Raw genomic sequence first — 27,011 nt, 5'->3', positions numbered from 1 at the left:
ATCAATATGAACTTGCCTTTCTTCTCTGTTTTTTTGTTTTGCGTTGTTCCAATTTCAAGGATGCCAACACTTTCAGCCATGACTGTATATGATAATTTATTAGTCCCTTTTATATAAGCTACAAATTAAATTCCCAAAAGATTTTATTACAAAATTTAATTATCTTCTTCCCAAACCTTGATATAACAGGCAATTGGTTTTTTTTTTGTTTTTTTTATAATTTGATGTTTTTCATGTATTTAGTTTTTCATGAAATTTTGTAATATATCTTATCACATAAATATGCTTCTTTCTCCACTTATGAGCCACTTCTTCACCTGCCCTTGCTCCTAAAATCGTCACTCACTCTGAAAGACTGCTAAAATCCATCTTGCTTAATACAGACTGCTAGGGAGGGATCACAACTACCAACTGGAGTCAATGGAGGAAGGAGGAGCTGAGTGAGAACTTGATAGGGAGGGAGGCAGAAATAACACACAAACCTCTGCTGCTTTTTTCCAGTAAGTGTTTTATCTCTCTTCAGATGGATTCACAGACAAACTGATTACTATGGATGTATAATGTCCTGCAGACGGGTGCTTTTTTAGTAAGTAATTCATCTCGCTCTAGTGCTGGATTCACATCTACTCTGCTCAGTAATACTGTATGTTGTCCTGCATGCTGCTGCAAGTGTTTTAGCTCTCCCAGAGCTGGATTTACAGCTACACTGTTTAGTACAGCTGTACAATGTCCTTGATTCTGCTACAACTTCTGAACTTGTGCTACAAAGAGACAGGAGAGCTGAAATCCCTTATATCTATGTGTTCTGTGTATTGGAGGCATCATAAGCGGTTAATCTCTATCTGATAGTGCAGAGACAATTAAAAATTACAAAAATAGCCAGAAGGGTAAAAACGTGTGAAAATGCCGGCTAAAAATCATAAAATAGCCTAAAACAAAGCTATTTCTCATGTGCACACATAACAGTTTATTCAGAAAAATTCAGCATTATATATTGAGTTTTGCGCCATTTTTAAGATGCACTATCAAATACTGGAAGCGGTGCATTACCGCCGTGTGATGTATTGGCATCCTTGTTGTGATTTCAAGGAGGATACAGAAGGGGGTAGAAAAAAATATCAGGAAATGTAAAAAAAAAAAAAAAAAAAGCAGCGTGCAAACCACCGTTCGGATATTAGTCACATCGTGTCCGCACAATGTAACCTCCACAGTGGATTATTGTGGCATGGTATGTGTGAGATCACGTGTCCAGTGATGGGGGATAGAAAACCGCAGCATTGCTGCATGGAAAAGAATTCACGCCGGCGAGGGAAGAGAGAAGAGATTATTTTTGCTTTTTTTTCAAAACCCCTTTTCATCCCTCAAAAGGCGTTTAGGAAAATCCTTCTGTATAATAAATATTTGCACTGATGGAAAAAGCACAATGACATTTCTCCTTCATGTTTCCAGCGCATAAAAAAAAAAAAGAAAAATTGTAAAAGGCTGGAAATGGCCATGTTACATCAAGTAACAGTCTCAACCACATAACAGTGCGTCACCCACAGATCCCCCATAACAGCGCATCATCCACAGATCCCCCACAACAATGCATTCACCGCAGATCCCCCATATCAGCGCATCCTCCACAGACTCCCCATAACAGTGCGTCACCCACAGATCCCCATAACAGTGCGTCACCCACAGATCCCCCATAACAGCGTGTCACCCACAGATCCCCATAACAGCGCGTCATCCACAGATCCCCATAACAGTGCGTCACCCACAGATCCCCCATAACAGCGTGTCACCCACAGATCCCCATAACAGCGCGTCATCCACAGATCCCCATAACAGCGCGTCATCCACAGATCCCCATAACAGCGCGTCACCCACAGATCCCCCATAACAGCGTGTCACCAACAGATCCCCCATAACAGCGCGTCACCCACAGATCCCCATAACAGCGCGTCATCCACAGATCCCCATAACAGCGCGTCACCCACAGATCCCCCATAACAGCGCATCACCCACAGATCCCCCATAACAGCGCATCACCCACAGATCCACCATAACAGTGCGTCACCCACAGATCCCCATAACAGTGCGTCACCCACAGATCCCCATAACAGTGCGTCACCCACAGATGCCCCACAACAGTGCGTCACCCACAGATCCCCCATAACAGCGCGTCACCCACAGATCCCCCATAACAGTGCGTCACCCACAGATCCCCCATAACAGCGCGTCATCCACAGATCCCCCATAACAGTGCGTCACCCACAGATCCCCATAACAGTACGTCAACCACAGATGCCCCACAACAATGCGTCACCCGCAGATCCCCCATAACAGTGCGTCACCCACAGATCCCCCATAACAGCGCATCACCCACAGATCCCCCATAACAGTGCGTCACCCACAGATCCCCATAACAGTGCGTCACCCACAGATGCCCCACAACAGTGCGTCACCCACAGATCCCCCATAACAGCGTGTCACCCACAGATCCCCATAACAGCGTGTCATCCACAGATCCCCCATAACAGTGCGTCACCCGCAGATCCCCCATAAAAGTGCATTCACCGCAGATCCCCCATATCAGCGCATCCTCCACAGACTCCCCATAACAGAGCATCATCCACAGATCCCCCATAACAGTGCATCACCCACAGATCCCCCATAACAGTGCATCACCCACACATCCCCCATAACAATGCATTCACCGCAGATCCCCCATAACAGTGCGTCACCCACAGATCCCCCATAACAGTGCGTCACCCACAGATCCCCCATAACAATGCATTCACCGCAGATCCCCCATAACAGTGCGTCACCCACAGATCCCCCATAACAGTGCGGCACCCACAGATCCCCCACAACAGTGCATCATCCACAGATCCCCCACAACAATGCATTCACCGCAGATCCCCCATAACAGTGCGTCACCCACAGATCCCCCATAAGTGCGTCACCCACAGATCTCCCACAACAGTGCATCATCCACAGATCTCCCACAACAATGCATTCACCGCAGATCCCCCATAACAGTGCATCATCCACAGATCCCCCATAACAGTGCATCATCCACAGATCCCCATAACAGTGCATCACCCACAGATCCCCCACAACAATGCATCACCCGCAGATCCCCCACAACAGTGCATCATCCGCAGATCCTCCACAACAGTGCATCATCCGCAGATCCCCCACAACAGCGCATCATCCACAGATCCCCCATAACAGTGCGTCACCCACAGATCCCCCACAACAATGCATCACCCGCAGATCCCCCACAACAGTGCGACATTCACAGATCCCCCATAACAGGACTTCATCCACAGATCCCCCACAACAGCGTGTCATCCACAGATCCCCCATAGCAGCACATCATCCACAGATCCCCCATAACAGCGCATCATCCACAGATCCCCATAACAGTGTGTCATTCGCAAATCCCCCCATAACAGTGCGTCATCCGCAGGTCCCCCATAACAGCACATCATCCACAGATCCCCCATAACAGTGCATCATCCACAGATCCCCATAACAGTGCGTCGTTCACAAATCCCCCCATAAGTGCGTCATTCGCAGATCCCCCATAACAGCGCTTCATCCGTAGCTCCCCCACAGCAGCGCGTCAGCTGCAGATCCCCCACAACAGCGCATCAGCCACAAATCCTCCATAACAATGCATCACCCGCAGATCCCCCACAACAGTGCGACATCCACAGATAACCCATAACAGTGCATCATCCACAGATCCCCCCATAACAGTGCATCACCCGCAGAGCCCCCATAACAGTGCTTCATCCACAGATCCCCCATAACAGTGCAGTCATCCACAGATCCCTCATAACAGTGCAGTCATCCACAGATCCCCCATAACAGTGCTTCATCCACAGATCCCCATAACAGTGCTTCATCCACAGTTCCTCCATAACAGTGCTTCATCCACAGATCCCCCATAACAGTGCGTCATCCACAGATCCCACATAAAAGTGTGTCATCCACAGATCACCCACAGATCCCCATAACAGCGCGTCATCCACAGATCCCAAATAACAGTGCAGTCATCCACAGATCCCCCATAACAGCGTATCAGCCACAGATCCCCCATAACAGTGCTTCATCCACAGATCCCCCATAACAGTGCAGTCATCCACAGATCCCCCATAACAGTGCGTCATCTACAGATCCCCCATAACAGTGCAGTCATCCACAGATCCCCCATAACAGTGCAGTCATCCACAGATCCCCCATAATAGTGCTTCATCCACAGATCCCCCATAACAGTGCTTCATCCACAGATCCCCCATAACAGTGCGTCATCCACAGATCCCCCACAACAGTGCATCAGCCGCAGATCCCCCACAACAGCGCATCATCCACAGATCCCCCATAACAGTGCGTTACCCGCAGATCCCCCACAACAATGCATCACCCGCAGATCCCCCACAACAGGACTTCATCCACAGATCCCCCACAACAGCGCGTCATCCACAGATCCCCCATAGCAGCGCATCATCCACAGATCCCCCATAACAGCGCATCATCCACAGATCCCCATAACAGTGTGTCATTCGCAAATCCCCCCATAACAGTGCATCATCCGCAGGTCCCCCATAACAGCACATCATCCACAGATCCCCCATAACAGTGCATCATCCACAGATCCCCATAACAGTGCGTCGTTCACAAATCCCCCCATAAGTGCGTCATTCGCAGATCCCCCATAACAGCGCTTCATCCGTAGCTCCCCCACAGCAGCGCGTCAGCCGCAGATCCCCCACAACAGCGCATCAGCCACAAATCCTCCATAACAATGTATCACCCGCAGATCCCCCACAACAGTGCGACATCCACAGATAACCCATAACAGTGCATCATCCACAGATCCCCCATAACAGTGCATCACCCGCAGAGCCCCCATAACAGTGCTTCATCCACAGATCCCCCATAACAGTGCAGTCATCCACAGATCCCCCATAACAGTGCAGTCATCCACAGATCCCCCCATAACAGTGCTTCATCCACAGATCCCCATAACAGTGCTTCATCCACAGATCCTCCATAACAGTGCTTCATCCACAGATCCCCCATAACAGTGCGTCATCCACAGATCCCACATAAAAGTGTGTCATCCACAGATCCCCATAACAGCGCGTCATCCACAGATCCCAAATAACAGTGCAGTCATCCACAGATCCCCCATAACAGCGTATCAGCCACAGATCCCCCATAACAGTGCTTCATCCACAGATCCCCCATAACAGTGCAGTCATCCACAGATCCCCCATAACAGTGCAGTCATCCACAGATCCCCCATAACAGTGCATCATCTACAGATCCCCCATAACAGTGCATCATCTACAGATCCCCCATAACAGTGCAGTCATCCACAGATCCCCCATAACAGTGCAGTCATCCACAGATCCCCCCATAATAGTGCTTCACCCACAGATCCCCATAACAGCGTGTCATCCACAGATCCCCCATAACAGTGCGTCACCCGCAGATCCCCCATAAAAGTGCATTCACCGCAGATCCCCCATATCAGCGCATCCTCCACAGACTCCCCATAACAGAGCATCATCCACAGATCCCCCATAACAGTGCATCACCCACAGATCCCCCATAACAGTGCATCACCCACACATCCCCCATAACAATGCATTCACCGCAGATCCCCCATAACAGTGCGTCACCCACAGATCCCCCATAACAGTGCGTCACCCACAGATCCCCCATAACAATGCATTCACCGCAGATCCCCCATAACAGTGCGTCACCCACAGATCCCCCATAACAGTGCGGCACCCACAGATCCCCCACAACAGTGCATCATCCACAGATCCCCCACAACAATGCATTCACCGCAGATCCCCCATAACAGTGCGTCACCCACAGATCCCCCATAAGTGCGTCACCCACAGATCTCCCACAACAGTGCATCATCCACAGATCTCCCACAACAATGCATTCACCGCAGATCCCCCATAACAGTGCATCATCCACAGATCCCCCATAACAGTGCATCATCCACAGATCCCCATAACAGTGCATCACCCACAGATCCCCCACAACAATGCATCACCCGCAGATCCCCCACAACAGTGCATCATCCGCAGATCCTCCACAACAGTGCATCATCCGCAGATCCCCCACAACAGCGCATCATCCACAGATCCCCCATAACAGTGCGTCACCCACAGATCCCCCACAACAATGCATCACCCGCAGATCCCCCACAACAGTGCGACATTCACAGATCCCCCATAACAGGACTTCATCCACAGATCCCCCACAACAGCGTGTCATCCACAGATCCCCCATAGCAGCACATCATCCACAGATCCCCCATAACAGCGCATCATCCACAGATCCCCATAACAGTGTGTCATTCGCAAATCCCCCCATAACAGTGCGTCATCCGCAGGTCCCCCATAACAGCACATCATCCACAGATCCCCCATAACAGTGCATCATCCACAGATCCCCATAACAGTGCGTCGTTCACAAATCCCCCCATAAGTGCGTCATTCGCAGATCCCCCATAACAGCGCTTCATCCGTAGCTCCCCCACAGCAGCGCGTCAGCTGCAGATCCCCCACAACAGCGCATCAGCCACAAATCCTCCATAACAATGCATCACCCGCAGATCCCCCACAACAGTGCGACATCCACAGATAACCCATAACAGTGCATCATCCACAGATCCCCCCATAACAGTGCATCACCCGCAGAGCCCCCATAACAGTGCTTCATCCACAGATCCCCCATAACAGTGCAGTCATCCACAGATCCCTCATAACAGTGCAGTCATCCACAGATCCCCCATAACAGTGCTTCATCCACAGATCCCCATAACAGTGCTTCATCCACAGTTCCTCCATAACAGTGCTTCATCCACAGATCCCCCATAACAGTGCGTCATCCACAGATCCCACATAAAAGTGTGTCATCCACAGATCACCCACAGATCCCCATAACAGCGCGTCATCCACAGATCCCAAATAACAGTGCAGTCATCCACAGATCCCCCATAACAGCGTATCAGCCACAGATCCCCCATAACAGTGCTTCATCCACAGATCCCCCATAACAGTGCAGTCATCCACAGATCCCCCATAACAGTGCGTCATCTACAGATCCCCCATAACAGTGCAGTCATCCACAGATCCCCCATAACAGTGCAGTCATCCACAGATCCCCCATAATAGTGCTTCATCCACAGATCCCCCATAACAGTGCTTCATCCACAGATCCCCCATAACAGTGCGTCATCCACAGATCCCCCACAACAGTGCATCAGCCGCAGATCCCCCACAACAGCGCATCATCCACAGATCCCCCATAACAGTGCGTTACCCGCAGATCCCCCACAACAATGCATCACCCGCAGATCCCCCACAACAGGACTTCATCCACAGATCCCCCACAACAGCGCGTCATCCACAGATCCCCCATAGCAGCGCATCATCCACAGATCCCCCATAACAGCGCATCATCCACAGATCCCCATAACAGTGTGTCATTCGCAAATCCCCCCATAACAGTGCATCATCCGCAGGTCCCCCATAACAGCACATCATCCACAGATCCCCCATAACAGTGCATCATCCACAGATCCCCATAACAGTGCGTCGTTCACAAATCCCCCCATAAGTGCGTCATTCGCAGATCCCCCATAACAGCGCTTCATCCGTAGCTCCCCCACAGCAGCGCGTCAGCCGCAGATCCCCCACAACAGCGCATCAGCCACAAATCCTCCATAACAATGTATCACCCGCAGATCCCCCACAACAGTGCGACATCCACAGATAACCCATAACAGTGCATCATCCGCAGATCCCCCATAACAGTGCATCACCCGCAGAGCCCCCATAACAGTGCTTCATCCACAGATCCCCCATAACAGTGCAGTCATCCACAGATCCCCCATAACAGTGCAGTCATCCACAGATCCCCCCATAACAGTGCTTCATCCACAGATCCCCATAACAGTGCTTCATCCACAGATCCTCCATAACAGTGCTTCATCCACAGATCCCCCATAACAGTGCGTCATCCACAGATCCCACATAAAAGTGTGTCATCCACAGATCCCCATAACAGCGCGTCATCCACAGATCCCAAATAACAGTGCAGTCATCCACAGATCCCCCATAACAGCGTATCAGCCACAGATCCCCCATAACAGTGCTTCATCCACAGATCCCCCATAACAGTGCAGTCATCCACAGATCCCCCATAACAGTGCAGTCATCCACAGATCCCCCATAACAGCGTATCAGCCACAGATCCCCCATAACAGTGCATCATCTACAGATCCCCCATAACAGTGCAGTCATCCACAGATCCCCCATAACAGTGCAGTCATCCACAGATCCCCCCATAATAGTGCTTCATCCACAGATCCCCCATAACAGTGCTTCATCCACAGATCCCCATAACAGTGCTTCATCCACAGATCCCCCATAACAGTGCAGGCATCCACAGATCCTCCTTTCTTCCCAAATCATCGCCACTTTTGACAATTGGCCTTGTGCACCAGTGCAGCTTGGTGATATCCAGATGTGGTTCTGTTCTGAGAACAAAGTGGCCATGTTTGCCAGTCTAATACATTCCCTTTAAGTTTGCTGACATCAGGTCTCAGCTCAAACAAATCAATTCCCTGATACTTTCTAATAATCAGTAAAATAAATCAGAGGAACCAAATATGTTAACCGTTTGTGTGCCAAGTTTACAAGAGTCCTTCATTATGTAGTGATATGGAAGCGAGGGACGTGGCGTCTGCCGCAGACACCGAGCACACGCAGATCAGGGCTACTGGGCAAAATCAAAAAGGCTCTTTTTTGCCTTCATTCCATTCTTTGTCCTCTTATGCTAAAATGTTGCAAAAAATATCTTTTAAAAATCACTCCATTGGGGGATCGGATTATATTTTCGCAAAAATTTTGCAACTTTTTAAAATCTGTCGGAATGACTCGTCTGCAAAATAAAACTCCCTCCCTCATTGGCAAACATTAAAAAAAACAACAACAGGGGAACACAGAAAATAGACTTCCAAAAAGGCAGAAATTAAAGGACGAGTTTGGCATAAATTCAAAAGAAAAGAATAAAAAAAAGAACCAAAAACGCAATAATGGATCGGGCCCTGTGCCTCCAGGGGGGGAGCAGTCATGTTGGTTGCCTGTCTACTTTCTGGACTTATATATAAAGTATGAGTAGAACTTTTAATAACTTTGCAGAAGAGGCGACGCCACGATTTACGTTCACTGTAAATCTAATTTAAAGAGGCGATAAATGGTGTTTAATTCTCTTAAAGACGCAGCAATTCTTCTTTTTTTTTTTTCTCCAGGTGTTGTACGTGTCTCGCCTGCTTGTACGCTCTGCTGGGCTGTCTCTGCCACATGTAATGCTATCTCTCTGCCTGTCCCTGCCTGTCTGTTGCCACTGACGTCCATGCTTTTGTAGGTGTGTCTCACCTGTGCCTCCCTTCCCCCACCGGTCTCTCCCTCTCTGATGTCCCTGACATACTGCTGCTGTCTCACCTGCCTGCTCTCCTCTCCATTACAGGAAATACCTATATTCCTGGTGGGACCACAGTGCGACTGTCACATCCTGATCGTCTAGGGGGGGCCCGATTCGCTGCCGTGGACCCCCCTGGGAAATCTCCGCCGTGCACAGGTGAGATAATACTTTGCGTTACTTTTGCTCTTTCTGTCCCTCCCTGTCTGTTATGGAGTAACCTTTGCTCTCCCTGTGCACACCGGCGGTCTCGAACCTGCTCTAGGGCATGTTTGGCGTTGTAGTGTCGCGACAGCTGTCCAGTCGCAGGATGAGGACCCCTGTGGTCTGTACCGTAAAGTGGTAGAACATGGCTTCAAGTTCACGAGGCCTGAAAAGCCCCGGGGGGTACAATGAGTCGATGACTCGTAAAGTCCAATTAGAGGCGATGACATCTGTAGCTGATCTGTAACTTTGGGGTAATGTTTAACTGGACGCTCGGAATGGTCAGGACTACGGAGGGGTCAGATTCCACAAGCCACACCGGAGATTAGGAAAAAAAAGCTCAGGTCGTCAATAATGGCATTTATCGATTAATGCCCGGAAGGAGGGATACAGGAACGGGTTAATGTCTAGCGCGGGTAGTTTTGCTGGTGACCACAGCTGCGTGGACCTCCGTGACCATTGATCAGGTGGGTGAACTTGACTGACTTCGCTTTCCGAGTCATACGGGGGGAATCCTGCTCGTCCAGACGGGGTAGGACGCATGTGAACCTATATCTGGAGGGAGGAAACGTCTTATTTATTCATCCAATATGTATGTTTAGGCCGTGGCGATATATCGTGCCCGTCTGCAGATTAGAGGCGCATGACAAGCAATCCCGAGAGTGATGCCCCCTCTTACAGTAATGCCCAGTCCAAAAGTAATAATGACCCCTTACTCCTTGTGGTCATGCGCCGACTCGTCTCGCTGATTTTACTTCTATGGAGAAAAGCCAAACGCGTATAAAAATCACATATGTTGATCGTGTGGCCGCCCGCTTATTGCCGACAATGCAGTGACAGTGTGCGTGCACCCTACACGCTGTCATGATTCTGCAGTCACATAGAGTGCCTTCAGCATTATGTTCTGAGCACAGACAACCACTTAAAAAAAAAAAAAAAAAGTACCCACCCCGCCTTTTAAAAAGTATTGACAGCCTGTCACCTAATCTGAGCTTTCTCCTCCATCGCACACAGAACGGGCTGTGGCAATGCTATGATATCATTGCACCAGGATGCTGATGACTAGTAGGTGCCTCCATGATGGAGAGTGGTGGAAGAGGGTCCAATCTTATCATTGTGTTGAAGCTGACATATTATTCAAAATGGTGTCTATACAGGGTATATCCCATGCACTATTCCGTGTCCCTTGCAAACTTAGTACAGCTCCTCCACCGGGTTGTAAAAACTACACGTATTCCAAAGATCCAAGGCACCGTGTATTCTTCTTCCAAAAGGATTTTTTATTGGCACCAGTGTACATACAGGAAACATAGCAAAGTTTCGGCCACACAGGGCCTTTATCCAGCCAACATCTTGCACTTTTTTTTTTTTCTTGGCTTGATAAAGGCCCTGTGTGGCCGAAACATTGCCAGAGTTTCAGGGAACCCAACTAGAATTTCCGGGCATGTGCATGTCTTCAGTGTTGGTAGTGCCTATCCTTAGACCCCATTCAGACGTCCGTGGATTTCGGTCCGATCTGGGAACACAATACGTGGACTGGCCTCTGCTTTCTCCACCAGTTCATATATTTCTATGAGGCTAAGGCCGGGATTACACATGCGAGAAATACGGCCGAGCCTCCCATGTTAATACCGGGGAATTCCGCCGGCACTCAGGAGCGGAGCCGTATTTCTCACACGTGTGATCCCGACACTCAGGTCGTAAGAGACCAGGCCTCTACGTGCGCAGAACAATTTGCACAAAAGTCTACTTATCCTTGAGACGTTACCCCCACCCCCTCATTTTTTTTATTATTTTTTTTGGCCAACTCAACGCTTCTCCCTTCTGTCCCCCTATACCCCCCAGCCTTCGGCTGTTTGGGTGTACATAGCTAATTTCAAGAAGGCCGAGACTCTGCGAGTGCTGATTATATAGCAGTTGGGTACCCCAATGGGGAATGGCAGGATTAGGCCTTCGTCATCCATGGAGGATGAAACCGATTGGGGGCCTTTGTCAGGATATTTGAGAGTGGGGCCGACTTATCTGTCGCCCATGTGCCACAATAATGTTACAATTATGATGTGCAATGTCGGGCTGTCCATAGGGATGCGCGAATAGCTTTGGATAAGGGCTTATCCAAATAACTATAGCGGTTACTGAATAGCTGCATCGGGAATCCGGATACCTGCAGCGCTCCCGATGATCAGCTGTTCGGCTCCGCAGCTGCACGGGTCGCGGCTATTTCACTGTCACAACACATGTATGGCGAGCCCAACGGACAGGCTCTCCATGCATGTGTTGTGACTGTCACACTGCCGCGACACGTGCAGCTGCGGAGCGATGCAGCTATTCAGTAACCGCTATAGTTATTCGGATAAGCTCTTATCCACAGCTATTCGCTCCTCCCTAGCGGTCCACTTTTGATTTAATAAAGCTTATTAAAATTGTGACCTGTTAAGCCTGCAGAGGGTCCGTGTCACCCCTCAGGCTGCCCTTCCTTCCACATTACAACAAAAGCGACATATTCCATGTTTATAAACATAAAATGGAGATGTCGCTGCCCACGACGACCATTCGGATCCCTCCTTGTAATGAGTTGCAGAAATGAAAGCTAAAATCTCATTGGTTGCTATGGGCGACACAGGACTCGGCCTGCACTGGCTGTGTACACCAGGCCTTGCTTGTTCGTTTCAATAAACTTTATCCGTACAAAAGTGGAGAACAACGTCTCGTTAATATATTCATATTTCACCCCCACAGAATTGTAGTCTCAATCCAAAGGGTTTCCGACCACTTGTCTAGAACAGACCGACTTCGTTTGGTTGTCCATCTTTTCAGACGGCCATATATAAATACGGGCCAGTAACCTGTGCATATTGTAGATATGTACTCGCCCATCAACAAAACAAATACCCTTACCATCATGGCGGGTGTCCTATTTCACAACTGCATTGCAACACATCGCATGCCCAGCGGAGCCCCAGCCTAAGGCCTCGTTCAGACGTCCCTTTTTCTTTTTTTTTTTTTTAACTTTTTTTTTTTATCTTTTATGGATGCTTTTTACCTATTTCCGAGTCACATGTCTTTTTTTGCCATTAGGGTAGTGTCCGAATTTTTTATTAAGCAGAAAAACAAATTCCAAATTTCTACAACCGTTAAGCAGTAAAAAAAATGTCCGCACAGCGCACGCACGACACGCGGTTGGTGTCTAGGGGTTTTGGGGTTTTTTTTCTCAGCCTTATTGAATTGACTGGGTGACTTTGATTCATGACTTGAACAAAAAAAAGGCCGACTTGTCTTTGTTCTCTATTTTGTGGACAGTCTATCTGCAAATAAATAAAAAAAACAACAAAAAAAAGCAACAGGTGTGAATAACCCCCTAAAAGATGATGGGATCGTGTTTTATCTGTGAAATACGCAAGTTCGTGAAATGTGGACGTCTGAGTGAGGCCCTATGGGGAATCGGGTTTTTTTTGCTGTCTGATCATTGTGATTTTGTAATTTTGTAATTTTTTTTTTTTTTTCTTTTTTACAAAATATTTTCCGAGTTAAAAAAAAAAAAATGTGATGTAAACCAACTCCTGTAAATGAACCCTTATTACATCTCGCATATATCCTTGACGGATCGTGTGGCTGCAGCCGCGCCTCTCATAATTAGAAATGATTTTCTCCAGAAATGGTTACTGGGTCACTTGTCCGCCCTCCACTTGTTCTGGATGCTCTTCATGCAGGTAAGCATTCACAGAACACAGGCGCAGGGTGTGAGCGCCTCGCCTGGGAGGAGTTTGGGCTAATTTTACCTTCACGATACTCCCTGATACTAGAACAGGGTTTAATTAGCCTACTCCGGGGTTAACAGAAAACTTTTGATCTGCAGCTGCTGAGTTTTCTATCTTTCTGCTTGCTGTCAGTGAATGGGATTTTTTTCTGTTTAAATCCGTACGCTGAAAGCAGATCTAACGTCAAAGCTGAGGGTTTGTTACTCTGGATTCCAAGCTGATACAATTTAGGCTAGTGTTCACATTACATTTTACTAATGCTGGGCTGTCGAAGTTCCCGGTGCACCTACCAGAAGTATCCATAAGGCTATGTTCACATGTTGCGTTTTTGCTACTTTTTTTTATACAAATGTTCAGCTGCGTTTTACAGTACCAGCAAAAGCTATGAGATTTCAGAAATCTCATGCACACAAATTGGATTTTTTTTTTTTTCCCTGACCGAATTGGAAAACTGTTGCGTTTTTTTTTAAAACTGCAGCATGTCACTTCTTTCAGCGTTTTCTCCCCCATAGTTCGCACTTACCTGCGGTTTTTTCTTTTTTTGCTGCGTTAGAAAGCAATGAGTATCAGGTTTTTCTGCTTTTTGGTGCAAAAACCTTAAGGAATTCACATCATGATTTTTTGGGGGTCACTAAACTTTATCAGCGTGCACAAGAGACAACAAAAATGCAGCAAATGCCCTGCAAAAAAAAAAACGCAGCAAAACTTGCTTTTTGTAAGCATCTTCTTTACTGCCAAGCGAGCAGGTTTTGCCTGCTGGAAAAAAACACAGCAAAAATGCAACATGTGAACATAGCCTAAGACTCTACCAACCTGGTGGTGTTTATTGGAGTCCTACGTTGGAGGTAAATAATGGGGAAATGCTCTAGACCCTAAATAGGGGACTCGGATGTGATATGAATAGAGCCTTACCTACACTATCGGGACAGGAGAGAGATTTAGGCCTTTTTTAATGTTTTGGGTTGTTTGTTTTTTTTTGTGTTTTTTTTTTTTTTTTTTTCTAGAGAAGAGATGCATAATTTTTTACAATGTCACACACTAGTCACACACTAGTCCTCAACGCTGCCCCAAAAATCCAAGTACAAAGAAATTATGAAAAAAAACGTAATTCTCACATTGTTTCTTGGGAAGTGTTTATAGGGTGCACATTGGTAAAATTGATCTCACAATATGATTCTGCTCATATTGTCCAGTTTTATTTATTATTTTAGTGGTGAAATTTTTTTTGTTTGTTTTTGGCGTTGTTGCCATTTTCCGAGCACTGTAACGTTTTCATATTTGCGGGGCGTGACAACGTTTTGATTGATGCCATTTTGGTATAGATGTGACTTTTTGATCGTTTGTGGCAGCATTTTTTATGATATTGCAGTAATCAAAAAAAACATAATTTTGGCGTTCTTTTTATTCCATTTACTGTGTTTACCGATTGGGCTAATTATTTTTATAGTTTGTCGGACATTTCTGAATGTGGCGATACCACATATGTAGGTTATTTTTATTTTTTTAAGGAGGAGGAAAAGGGAGGTAAACTTTTTTTTTTTTTTTTTTTATACTTTTCATCGTACTTGTTAGCCCCCTTTGGGGACTTAATGCTACAACGGTCTGATCACTTGGGCTATATACAGCAATACCACAGAATTGCTGCATATAGCAAAAATCACGGTCCCGATATGAAGCCCAGACACAGGCAAGGTTTTAAGAGCGCTCTGTAATGCTAGGCACGTAGATCTTCAAGCGATCCTCGGCTGTCATAGCTAACCATCTACGAACCGCGCTCACGTCACGGGAGCTTCCCTCAAAACTGGAGCAACAACAATGATGAATGGGGCCTTAGGTTTTTTGGGGGGATTTTTGCTGTTTACAGGGAACCTGTCTTGCCCACAAACGCCAGTAATCTGCAGATTGGAATCTGTTGGCTTTCAGTCATAGAGGCGTGCGGGCGCGGCTACAGTCAATGCACAGGATACAATAAGCAGTGACTGTAAGCACATCTATGAAAAATGAACTGTCAGTCAAGGTGTGGGGGTGCTCACAGTCTCTGTTCACAATGCTGTGACTGAGTGATGGCTGAATCCGCTTCGTGGACGCCTCTATGACTGAGAGCAGGAAGTTCCCGGAATATTAAAGTTCATCCAGATCCCAGAACATCATACATATAGGCTGGGAAAAAAACAAAACCTCCCTGCTCGCTTGTCCCACCACCCCGAGCTTCGTCCAGCATGTTTCCTTTGGTATGCGACGTTCATACCTGGATCTTCTCTCTGTACTGGAACTTCCTGCCCGCAATGTTCATCACACGAGGAGCTGACTAGGCTTTTTTTTTTTTTTTCCACTTTTCCGGCCCTTTATGGCAAATGACCTGCCGCAATTTTGCTTAATTTGCACCATCACTTAAATTTTGCACTGATTCTCTCATGGTCTACTCACTGATTTTCACAGCGGGTTTTCCCATTTTCAGTGTAGCTTGATGCAGATGCAGATTTTGCTGAAGTTGCACCACAAAATAACACCATGTCTGGCCCCTTCCAATAAGGTGACCTAGTGCAGTGCTGTGCGTAGCGGGACTTGGGGCCCGCAATCATTTCTTACAGTGGCTGTTTGCTATATATGAATGCCTTAGGCCTTGTGTACGCGTGAAGCGACCTTCCACCCCTCCGGCACTAGGTCGTGAGGTTGACAGACCAGTAGTGACATCTGTAAGTGCCTGCAATGAATACCATGCGCTTGAGGACCTCTAGAAGGATGCCTGTTGTAAAAATGGACACTCCCTTTTAATGACCTTTTCCAGTTTTTGACAGTGTTTTTTATTTTCGGTTTTCCCTTTTGTAAAGCCTTTTCCCTTTGTCTTACAGATGGAGTAACAATGGAAAGTATTTTGAAAGATGAGGAAGGAGCAAAACAGGAGGCTGACGGCTCAGAACGAAGCGTGACTTCTACGTGCAGAATAACAAACGAGGCAGACCGCTTTGGCCTCAGTTATGAGACAGTTATGGAAGCGGACTCTGATTTACTGGAGAATTTACAGCCACCTACCTTGGAAGTGCTGACTAATGAAACCATAAATGCTGTGGCCCAGGCCAGCGTATCTCCCCATCATAAAGAAACAAGTCAAAGATCACTTGACACGTCACTATCCAATGATAACCCACAAGGAATATGTGATGCCACCTTACTGGGTGAACTGGAATCGTCTCCTGTTGTGGTGGAGTCATCCACAGAGGAGATACATGCGGACACTGAAATGAGGCATCTTAAAGAGGAAAGTGAGACAAGCTTTAAAGAGCTTGAAGCATTCAGTGATGGAACAGACGAATGGGAGACTGCCAGCGAAGAAAGTGTTGCACTTGATCGAGTACTTTTTGATCCACACGAGTTAAGAGATGACACTGGGTCATCTGGTCATAAGATATACAATGAGGAGCTTGGGCTGCATGGTCAGGAAACTGTCATTAAAGACCCCGGGATTCATGGTCATCAGAGAATGAGTGAGGACACTGGGCCTCAAGTTCAGGAGAAATACAATGAGGAGGTTGGGCTTCATGGTCATGAGACCTTTAGTGAAGGGTCTGAACCTTATGTTTACAAGACAATTAGCGAACAAGATAAACCTCATGCTCATGAGACGGTCAATAAGGAGGCTGGGCGGCCGCATGGTCATGAAACAGTCAATGAGGACATTGAGCTCCATAATCCTGATACTGTGAATGAGGACAGGGAGCTTCATAGTCAGGAGAGAGTCAAAGAGGATGCTGATCCTCATATTCATGTAACAGTCGGTGAGGCGGCTGGGCCTTGTGGTCTTGAGACAGTTCATGAAGAGACTAAGCCTCATTTTCATCAGACAGTTGGTGAACATACTTGGCCTCATGGGCATGCCACTTTTAATAAGGATATTGAGACTAATTTTCAGGAAACAGACAGTAAGGAGGCTGGACCTCAATGTCATGAGACAATCAGTGAGGAGGTTGAGCCCCATGGGCAGGAGACGCTGAGGGAGGAGGTTGAGCCTCATGGGCAGGAGACGCTGAGGGAGGAGGTTGAGCCTCATGGGCAGGAGACGCTGAGGGAGGAGGTTGAGCCTCATGGGCAGGAGACGCTGAGGGAGGAGGTTGAGCCTCATGGGCAGGAGACGCTGAGGGAGGAGGTTGAGCCTCATGGGCAGGAGACGCTGAGGGAGGAGGTTGAGCCTCATGGGCAGGAGACGCTGAGGGAGGAGGTTGAGCCTCATGGGCAGGAGACGCTGAGGGAGGAGGTTGAGCCTCATGGGCAGGAGACGCTGAGGGAGGAGGTTGAGCCTCATGGGCAGGAGACGCTGAGGGAGGAGGTTGAGCCTCATGGGCAGGAGACGCTGAGGGAGGAGGTTGAGCCTCATGGGCAGGAGACGCTGAGGGAGGAGGTTGAGCCTCATGGGCAGGAGACGCTGAGGGAGGAGGTTGAGCCTCATGGGCAGGAGACGCTGAGGGAGGAGGTTGAGCCTCATGGGCAGGAGACGCTGAGGGAGGAGGTTGAGCCTCATGGGCAGGAGACGCTGAGGGAGGAGGTTGAGCCTCATGGGCAGGAGACGCTGAGGGAGGAGGTTGAGCCTCATGGGCAGGAGACGCTGAGGGAGGAGGTTGAGCCTCATGGGCAGGAGACGCTGAGGGAGGAGGTTGAGCCTCATGGGCAGGAGACGCTGAGGGAGGAGGTTGAGCCTCATGGGCAGGAGACGCTGAGGGAGGAGGTTGAGCCTCATGGGCAGGAGACGCTGAGGGAGGAGGTTGAGCCTCATGGGCAGGAGACGCTGAGGGAGGAGGTTGAGCCTCATGGGCAGGAGACGCTGAGGGAGGAGGTTGAGCCTCATGGGCAGGAGACGCTGAGGGAGGAGGTTGAGCCTCATGGGCAGGAGACGCTGAGGGAGGAGGTTGAGCCTCATGGGCAGGAGACGCTGAGGGAGGAGGTTGAGCCTCATGGGCAGGAGACGCTGAGGGAGGAGGTTGAGCCTCATGGGCAGGAGACGCTGAGGGAGGAGGTTGAGCCTCATGGGCAGGAGACGCTGAGGGAGGAGGTTGAGCCTCATGGGCAGGAGACGCTGAGGGAGGAGGTTGAGCCTCATGGGCAGGAGACGCTGAGGGAGGAGGCTGAGCCTCAGCATATGGAAACAGATACAAGGGAGGCCTCATTTTACAGTCAGAACACCTATGATGGTGATACTGGGTCTTGTGCCCTGGAGACAGTCAGTGAGGAGGCTGAGCCTCATGGTCAGTTGATGAGCAATGAGGAACAAACTGGGCTTATTGTTCATGAATCAGTCGGTCACTTGATTATGCATCCTAATGAAGAGACAGTTGGAGAGTTAGTTAGGCCTCTAGGTAATGAGACTGATAGTGAGTTGACTAGGCCATATGATCACAATGCAGATCCAGAGGTCTGGGACAATGAGGCAGTTAGTGGGAGGGAAAGTGCAGAGTTTGATGACTGTAGGATAGATCTTAATAAGGACAATATAAGTGCAGTTCCTGACCAGGCACTGGATGACAGTATGGTAACTGAGAACCAAAGTACCTCAGACGATAGAAAAGAGACCGTAACTACAGAAAGTCCAGATGAAAATGAAATAAGTAGTGTAGAAAAACTAAGGTCCATTACAGATGACACTGAGAGTGAAGGTGTCAATATAGAGACTTTCAGTTATGGATCAAATAGTGATCAAGAAAGAGCTACTCATGAGGCTCAGGAAGTCTACATAGAAACGATCAATGAAGAAGTCTCGTATGGATGTAAAAAGGCAAAGCCTAAAGAAACTCAGGAAGTCTATGAAGGGACAGAAAGTCAAGACATGCAGGGCATTTATAAAGAGACTTTCAGGAAAAATACTTCACAGGAGACACCTGACTCTGAGGATACAAATGTATTAGATAAAACTTCCGAGATATCGGAAAGCATGAAGGAAGTCGCAAGTCAGGAAAGAATTGTCATTGAACCATCCAGTGAAGAAAGGGAAATGGCAGATAAAGAAGATCAGTTGACATCTAATGCGGATTGTGAATGCACTGATGAACTCTCCGAAACTTCGAGAATCCTTGAAAAAAGTGTCACCAATGAACATGAGCTTCATGATGAGATTTCCATGCAGAGATGGGATTTGGCAGAAACATTCAGTAAACATGGGCTAAGTGAGGATATAGAGATCACCTATCTAGAGCGTACAAGACTTGAAGAGAAGCTTCTTGACATTGAGAATCTTGTAGAGACGGATGAGGGACTTTCTAAACATCTTCCAAATGTATTGAACCAAGAGACACTACTTGAGTTACAGTACATTACTCCAGTATTTCACAATGAGAAATCATACATAGGGTCAATGATGAATACAGAAACTCAACTCAATGTTGGTGGTTCTCCACAGATGGAAGAAAAAAAACAGGTGGAGTATGCAGAGCTTTCACAGAATATGGAAACCCAGTTTGTAGATCCTGAAAATATAAGACCTACAGATACCCAAAATGAACTTGATTACAACCAACGTCTTGTCTACAAAGCAGAACCGATGGTCCAAGCTGGATCTTCGTATGGTCAAGGAATTGGGGAACCATGTCTGCCACTATCGGAATTGCTTGTAGAACAAAGCACTGACTCAAAAGGTGATTCTAACACTAGTTTCCAGGATGTGCGGTTAGGTAGTCCAGAACCACATCAGGAAGAAACTATGCAAATGTTGGACTCTCACACAAGCCCATATCTCTCACGGGTGGGTCAAAGCTCTCAAAAAATTCTACAGGATGAGCTTGATAATTATAAACTAAATTTTTTTCCCGTGAGTTTGAAGGGCATTGCGATTGTACCTAGAAATGTAGATGAACTTGATTTGAAAAGTAAATCTCATGATATATTACTAAACACTCTGGACACAGAATGTATAGCTGCACAAGAAACCACCAACTTAGCTCCAGAAGTATCAGGTAGAGAATCCGAACACCACAAAACTACTTTGGATTATATTCATTCTGCGACTGGCCTTGACCAAGACACAACAACCCTTAGTTCAGAAATTGGAAAAACCACAGATATAGACTTAGAAAATATAAAACTCTTAAGAAGGCAGCGAAGTAACACAGATCCCTACTTGAATCGTGACCAAGAAGAAAAACTACAGTCCGTCTCCAAAAGCGAAGGTTCTTCCAGGGGTAGATTAAGAAGTGTAACACCTCCTTGCGACAAATTTACCTCTTACACCCCTACCTCAACAAAAACTCTGGAGCAAACCCCAACTTCTGTCTTGTATCCAATGCCAGATGAAATGAAAGCTTCACATAGGGCAGAAGATACAACCTCAACAAAGGAACATACGTTCTACCCTACACAGATATTTAACCCTATGCTTTTGCTAGGCCACATACAAGAATCTGGGTTCTACCAGGAAAAGAACATTCGACAAAGCAAAAGAGAAAATCAAAGTCATGATCAGGAAGATAATCCGGTTTTTCTGCACATCAATCAACCTGAAACCATTGTTGGAGAACCCAAAATGTCAAGTGAAGAAGCCTCTAATACCAAAACAATGCTGCCTCCTTCAGTTGGCCCCGTGTGGCTTCCTCCTCACCCTACACGTTACGTGGGTGGGGTAAATGACACTGGATCTCTGAAAACACAAGACAGTCACCTGATAAGACGAGCCACCATAAGGCACAAAAGAAGCAATGTTGGGGTTAAACCAACTAACAAGAGGTTTAGTAACCCAAACCTACCCGCCATCCCTCAAAGAGATGATCGAATGGGACCTAAAACAAGTAACTTGCCAAAGATCCAACCAATGAATATCAGCACGATCCAAATTTCCTCTAGAAATAGACAATTAGCGCAACAGCAAAGAATTTCAGCAGAGACTGGTCAATCGAGAGGTTCATCTTCCATGGCAACTGTAAGAGGTATGTGTAGAAGGAATATTATTAAGCCTCAGGAACTTTATTCATCATTTACAGTGTGTGTTATTTATTTCAATCAGATTTTTTTTTTTTCTCTCCATACGATGGGTGCTGGTGAATGTGAAGTAATCATGGTCTAAATTTCTACAACAGTTTGGAGAACAGTGATCATGTATATGACCAGTTTAAAAATATGGTGCCTAGGAAATCTGATGCCATGAATATATCCCTTCCTTCACCTATTGCTTCACAGCTCCAACATGACTTTCCGTTTCGATGGGCCACTAACCATCTGGATTACCTAGGGGTGAAACTGACTGCCAGTTTAGACTCCCTTTATGCAGCCAACTATCCTCACATGCTCCGCAAACTCCGTCTACTACTTCAGTCATGGGAGAAGCTACATCTCTCCTGGCTCGGCCGGGTACGAGCACTAAAGATGACCATTCTCCCCAAATTACTTTACTTATTTCATGTCTTTCCAGTCCCTGTCCCTTCACACTACCTCAAAATAGCCCAAAGATTAGTGGATGCTTTTGTTTGGAGAGGTGGCCTTCCCAGGGTTAATAGAGCTACCCTCTACCATCACCGTTTGAAAGGAGGCTTGGGAGTTCTCAATCTTTCTAAATATTACCATGCAGCCCAATTGGGTCAACTGACCCAATATCATGCCTACTCCGAACCCCCACTGTGGTTATCTCTAGAGGCCCCTGAATTTCACTCAGGTACCCTCGACACACTACTATGGATTCTCCCAGCCCAGGGAAAACACATCTCGAATCCTATTATAACGCACTCTCTTAGGATTGGGGACTCGTTGAAATATTCCTCGCAGCTAATCTCACCATTTTTACCCATCGCCCCCCTTTGGAGCAATCTCCAGTTTCCCCCATGCATGGAATCCCTTAGGAACTTTCGATTATGGGTCGCTGCAGGGATAACCAGAGTCCACCATCTTTTTAACATTGACGGTATTATTCCATTCTCGGTCCTGAGTGAATAATATAATTTCCCCCCTGGAGAGGTATTTCGCTATCTACAACTTAAAACCTTTGTCAACTCATTACTAAAAAATTCTACTCCTCCCTACTCCTTTACTCCCTTCAAACAAAAATGCCATCAAAATCCACATATCCCGGTACTGTATCTCTCCTCTACTCACATATCAACTCCTCCTCTCATAGGCGCTGCTTAAAATACACTTCTCGCTGGGAGTCCAACATTGGTTCCACCTTGACAGATTCGGAGTGGTCCCAAATTTGGTCCTCCTCTACTGGAGGAATATTAAATACCCTTATGCTGGAAACTAACTATAAGGTGTTAACCCGTTGGTGCCTGAACCCAGCCAGAGTGGCTAAGGCAGTCGCCAACTATTCTCCAAATTGCTTTAGAGGGTGCAACTCCACAGGAGATATGTTCCATACATGGTGGCTATGCCTGACCGTATGTAGATTTTGGATCAGAATCTACCATTTGGTTTCCTCTATAACAAATATAAACCTTAAAAAAACCCTTGGGAGGCCTTACTCAACAAACGCATCCCCAACATCCCTAAACACACTCAAACCCTCATTGCATTCATATTCCTGGCAGCCAAACAAACCATAGCTATGGCATGGAAAAAAAAACTAATTTAGATTTATCTGCGGTTAAAACACGCCTTTCTTGGTATATGATCAACGAAAAATTATCTGCCATACTTACAGATAAAGTCGGTAAGTTTGAGAAAATATGGCTTCCCTGGGCGGAGTACGCCAACCACACCCCCCTTTGCCACACCTGTATTTCATCTAACCAACCCAGATCCCCCTGATTCTGATTGAATCATTAACGATAATTGGACACCACATACCCCCCTCCTCGGGCTTCCCGCCTCCCCTCCCTTGCCTCCTACCCTGTTGTTAGTTTGTCTGTTTGTCAACCGTTTACATGCTCTCTCATGCATATTGCAAATACAGCTCTGTATCGAGATTTGCTATCACCTTATTTGTAAAATGTCAACTTTCAATAAAAATTTATTGTTCAAAAAAAAAAAATATGGTGCCTAGGGATCTGAGAATGGGAGATGTCTCCTCAATCAAACGCACAGGAACACAATTTGTGCTTTTGAACCTGAATCGTTACTTATCTAGCCCCCCAAAAATTCACTCGACCAGCCTCGCACCGCTAAACTTCATGCACCTCTCCGTTTCAACTAAGATAAACTTTGGATCTATAATGATTTGGAGTTGGCGTCCGTTGACCAGTGGGAAATTCGAGTGTTGGAGCCATAACACAAAAACCTAAAATTTAATACCACTACAAACCTCTACAACTGTCCATGTCGCCTCACAAACTTGCAAAACGTTCATTCTTTGGGTGAAATAATTTTAAGCTGTGTAAGTATCACCTATCCATACTAACGGGGATAAAAGTGCCCCATTCTTCTCACTGGTGCGGTCCCAGTGGTCGGGCCTTCAACAATCACCAGATAGATAACTAGTGATGAGCGCGTGTGCTCGCCACTGCTCAGCACTCGATCGAGCATCGGGGCGCTCTTGGGTATCTCGTTACTTGATCGAGTGTTGCGGGTGCTTGAGCGCCATGGTTGAGTCCCCACCCCACATGTTTGATGGCCAATAAACAAGCGGGGATTGCCCGCCATACATGGTAATGCCATAACCTTCTTGGTTACTAGCATTACTGTGACTGGCCTGCCTCTTCTTGCATCGTCGGGTCTTGTATAAAGACCGGTGACTCGATCTGCACACTGTCCTCTGGAACCAGTTCAGGGAGAGCTGATGTAGGAGGCAGAGCTTAGGTAAGGCCAGGCATATAGGCAGGGTTTAATTGCTGTTGCATTACTTGTACACCGCTGCTGTACCATTAAAACAAAAGTCCTTTTTCAGGGCTACATACTGTCCTTCTCTAGTAAAACCACTTTTGCCTACTTTCAATGTAGGGATATATGGTAGAGGAGGGATAGTTTTGGATTAGCGGCATATAAGCGGGGTTTATTGCCTTAGCTTTTCGTGCCCATGATCAGTAATGCTAGCGTTTGCGTTCTGGATGGAGCATATTTTTGCTGCTTCCAAAATGCGTTGTACAGTACAAGCACAGTGGATGGGATTCATACAAATCTCATGCCCACTGTGCTTCCTTTTAAAGCTGCATAAAATCACCCGCGGTATGGGTTTCCGAGCCGCGGTATGGGTTTCCGAGCCGCGGTATGGGTTTCCGAGCTGCAGCATGTCAATTTCTCTTACGGGAACGCTGAGCCGTCTGTGTGGAATTTCCCCATAGACTTGCAATAAATACGGAAAATACACAGATAAAAAAAAAAAAAACATACATTGTAAGTGCATTTACGCAGGTGTTTTTAGCTTGGTTTAACCCAATTAAAAAAAATGATGTGGGGTCCCCACTATTTTTGATAACCAGCCAAGGTAAAGCAGGCAACTGTGAGTTTGTATTATCTGGCTAGGAAGGTCCATGGGCCCTTCCAGTCTAAAAATACCAGCTCGCAGCCACCCTAGAATTGGCACACCACGTGAGATGCGCCAATTCTGGAGCTTTGCTCGACTCTTCCATATTCCTCTGGTTCGGGGGCAGTCGGGGTAATGGAAGTTGAGGTTGGCATCTAGGCCTGGGGTGAGTAACAAAGAGGTGTTTATCAGATACCCCCATTACTAACTCGGTAATAAAAAAACACAAACACAGAAAATATAAACTTAATTTGAATTAAGACTCCCCCACACTATCCCTCATTCACCAATTTATTGAAAAATAAAATAAAAAATTCCATGCAGGTCCAAAGTAATCTATCAAATCTGATTTAGTCCAGAAAAGGATATCTGAAAGGCCTAAAGACACAGAAATAAACACAAGAACCATAGCGTCTGTGAATAGCAGTAAACTTCCCGCTATTCACAGGCGCTGGGTAGTGACTACGACGCTCATCAGAGCCAAGCCATCCTTAACTGCAGAAAGCTGTATTGGGGTTCTTGCCCCTCATCAGTGCAGAGTAGAGTAAGGAGAACAGAACTAGCATGGTATCGGGGTATTACTGGTGAACTGCTCGTGTATATATGGCCGGAGTTAGACTTTATCTATATACTGACAGATGTCTTATTACTTTGCAGAGGAAGGACAACACACAACCAGAGAGCTGTCTTCCAATAATCCAGATTCTGTACACCTAAGGTAAGTCCACAAGCTGAGCCCGTCACAGCTGTCATCATGAACTGCACTTCCCAGGAGATTAATAAAAAGATTTGCAAAAATAGATGGACATGTAGGCGATCTGTGCATGGCCATGTGGTGCCTCTGTCTATTGCTCAGCCATTCAAATGACAAGTATATCGCTGTCTATCATGTGATTGGCTACAATTCTACATGCCACAGGATAAGTAATGTATGTGCACAGTGACTGCCACCATCAGAATAGTGAGTGCAGCTCTGGAGTATCATGCAGGATGTAACTCAGGATCAGTAATGTATGTACACAGAGACTGCACCAGCAGAATAGTGAGTGCAGCTCTGGGGTATAATACAGGATGTAACTCAGGATCAGTAATGTAATGTATGTACACAGTGACTGCACCATCAGAATAGTGAGTGCAGCTCTGGGGTATAATACAGGATGTAACTCAGGATCAGTAATGTACTGTATGCACACAGTGACTGCACGAGAAGAATAGTGAGTGCAGCTCTGGGGTATAATACAGGATGTAACTCAGGATCAGTAATGTAATGTATGTACCCAGTGACTGCACCATCAGAATAGTGAGTGCAGCTCTGGAATATAATACAGGGTGTAACTCAGGATCAGTCATGTATGCACACAGTGACTGCACCAGCAGAATAGTGAGTGCAGCTCTGGAGTATAATACAGGATGTAACTCAGGATCTGTAATGTATGTACACAGTGACTGCACCAGCAGAATAGTGAGTGCAGCTCTGGGGTGTAATACAGGATGTAACTCAGGATCAGTAATGTAATGTATGTACACAGTGACTGCACCAGCAGAATAGTGAGTGCAGCTCTGGAGTGTAATACAGGATGTAACTCAGGATCAGTAATGTATGTACCCAGTGACTGCACCAGCAGAATAGTGAGTGCAGCTCTGGAGTATAATACAGGATGTAACTCAGCATCAGTAATGTAATGTATGTACACAGTGACTGCACCAGCAGAATAGTGAGTGCAGCTCTGGAATATAATACAGGATGTAACTCAGGATCAGTAATGTATGTACACAGTGACTGCACGAGAAGAATAGTGAGTGCAGCTCTGGAGTATAATACAAGAGGTAACTCAGGATCAGTAATGTATGCACACAGTGACTGCACCAGCAGAATAGTGAGTTCAGCTCTGGAGTAGAATACAGGATGTAACTCAGGATCAGTAATGTAATGTATGTACACAGTGACCCCACCAGCAGAATAGTGAGTGCAGCTCTGGAGTATAATACAGGATGTAACTCAGGATCAGTAATGTATGTACACAGAGACTGCACCAGCAGAATAGTGAGTGCAGCTCTGGGGTATAATACAGGATGTAACTCAGGATCAGTAATGTAATGTATGTACACAGTGACTGCACCATCAGAATAGTGAGTGCAGCTCTGGGGTATAATACAGGATGTAACTCAGGATC

General features: G+C 46.7%; 1 protein-coding gene across 4 annotated transcripts in view; it reads left to right on the top strand.

Moving 5' to 3' along the window:
- Positions 1-568: 568 nt before the first annotated feature.
- LOC141056316 (uncharacterized) overlaps positions 569-27,011 on the top strand; it is a 66,644-nt gene continuing 40,201 nt past the window's right edge. Inside the window, exons 1-4 of one of the 4 annotated variants that reach the window (XM_073553062.1) lie at positions 569-586; positions 9,559-9,669; positions 16,325-21,376; positions 25,495-25,555. In XM_073553062.1, the coding sequence (XP_073409163.1) occupies positions 16,336-21,376; positions 25,495-25,555 (5,102 nt within the window). In that variant the 5' untranslated portion in view covers positions 569-586; positions 9,559-9,669; positions 16,325-16,335. Of the gene's footprint in view, positions 587-9,333; positions 9,457-9,558; positions 9,670-9,816; positions 10,182-10,751; positions 10,780-16,324; positions 21,377-25,494; positions 25,556-27,011 lie in introns of those variants that run through there. The other 3 variants (XM_073553060.1, XM_073553061.1, XM_073553059.1) reach the window with 3 other exon arrangements.

This window comes from Dendrobates tinctorius, unplaced genomic scaffold (genome assembly GCF_039654945.1).
Source record: "Dendrobates tinctorius isolate UK_male_01 unplaced genomic scaffold, ASM3965494v1 ptg000196l, whole genome shotgun sequence".
Classification (NCBI taxonomy): Eukaryota; Metazoa; Chordata; class Amphibia; order Anura; family Dendrobatidae; genus Dendrobates; species Dendrobates tinctorius.
The sequence above is the reverse complement of the archived record's forward strand: the minus strand, read 5'-3'. Positions and strand labels throughout refer to the sequence as shown.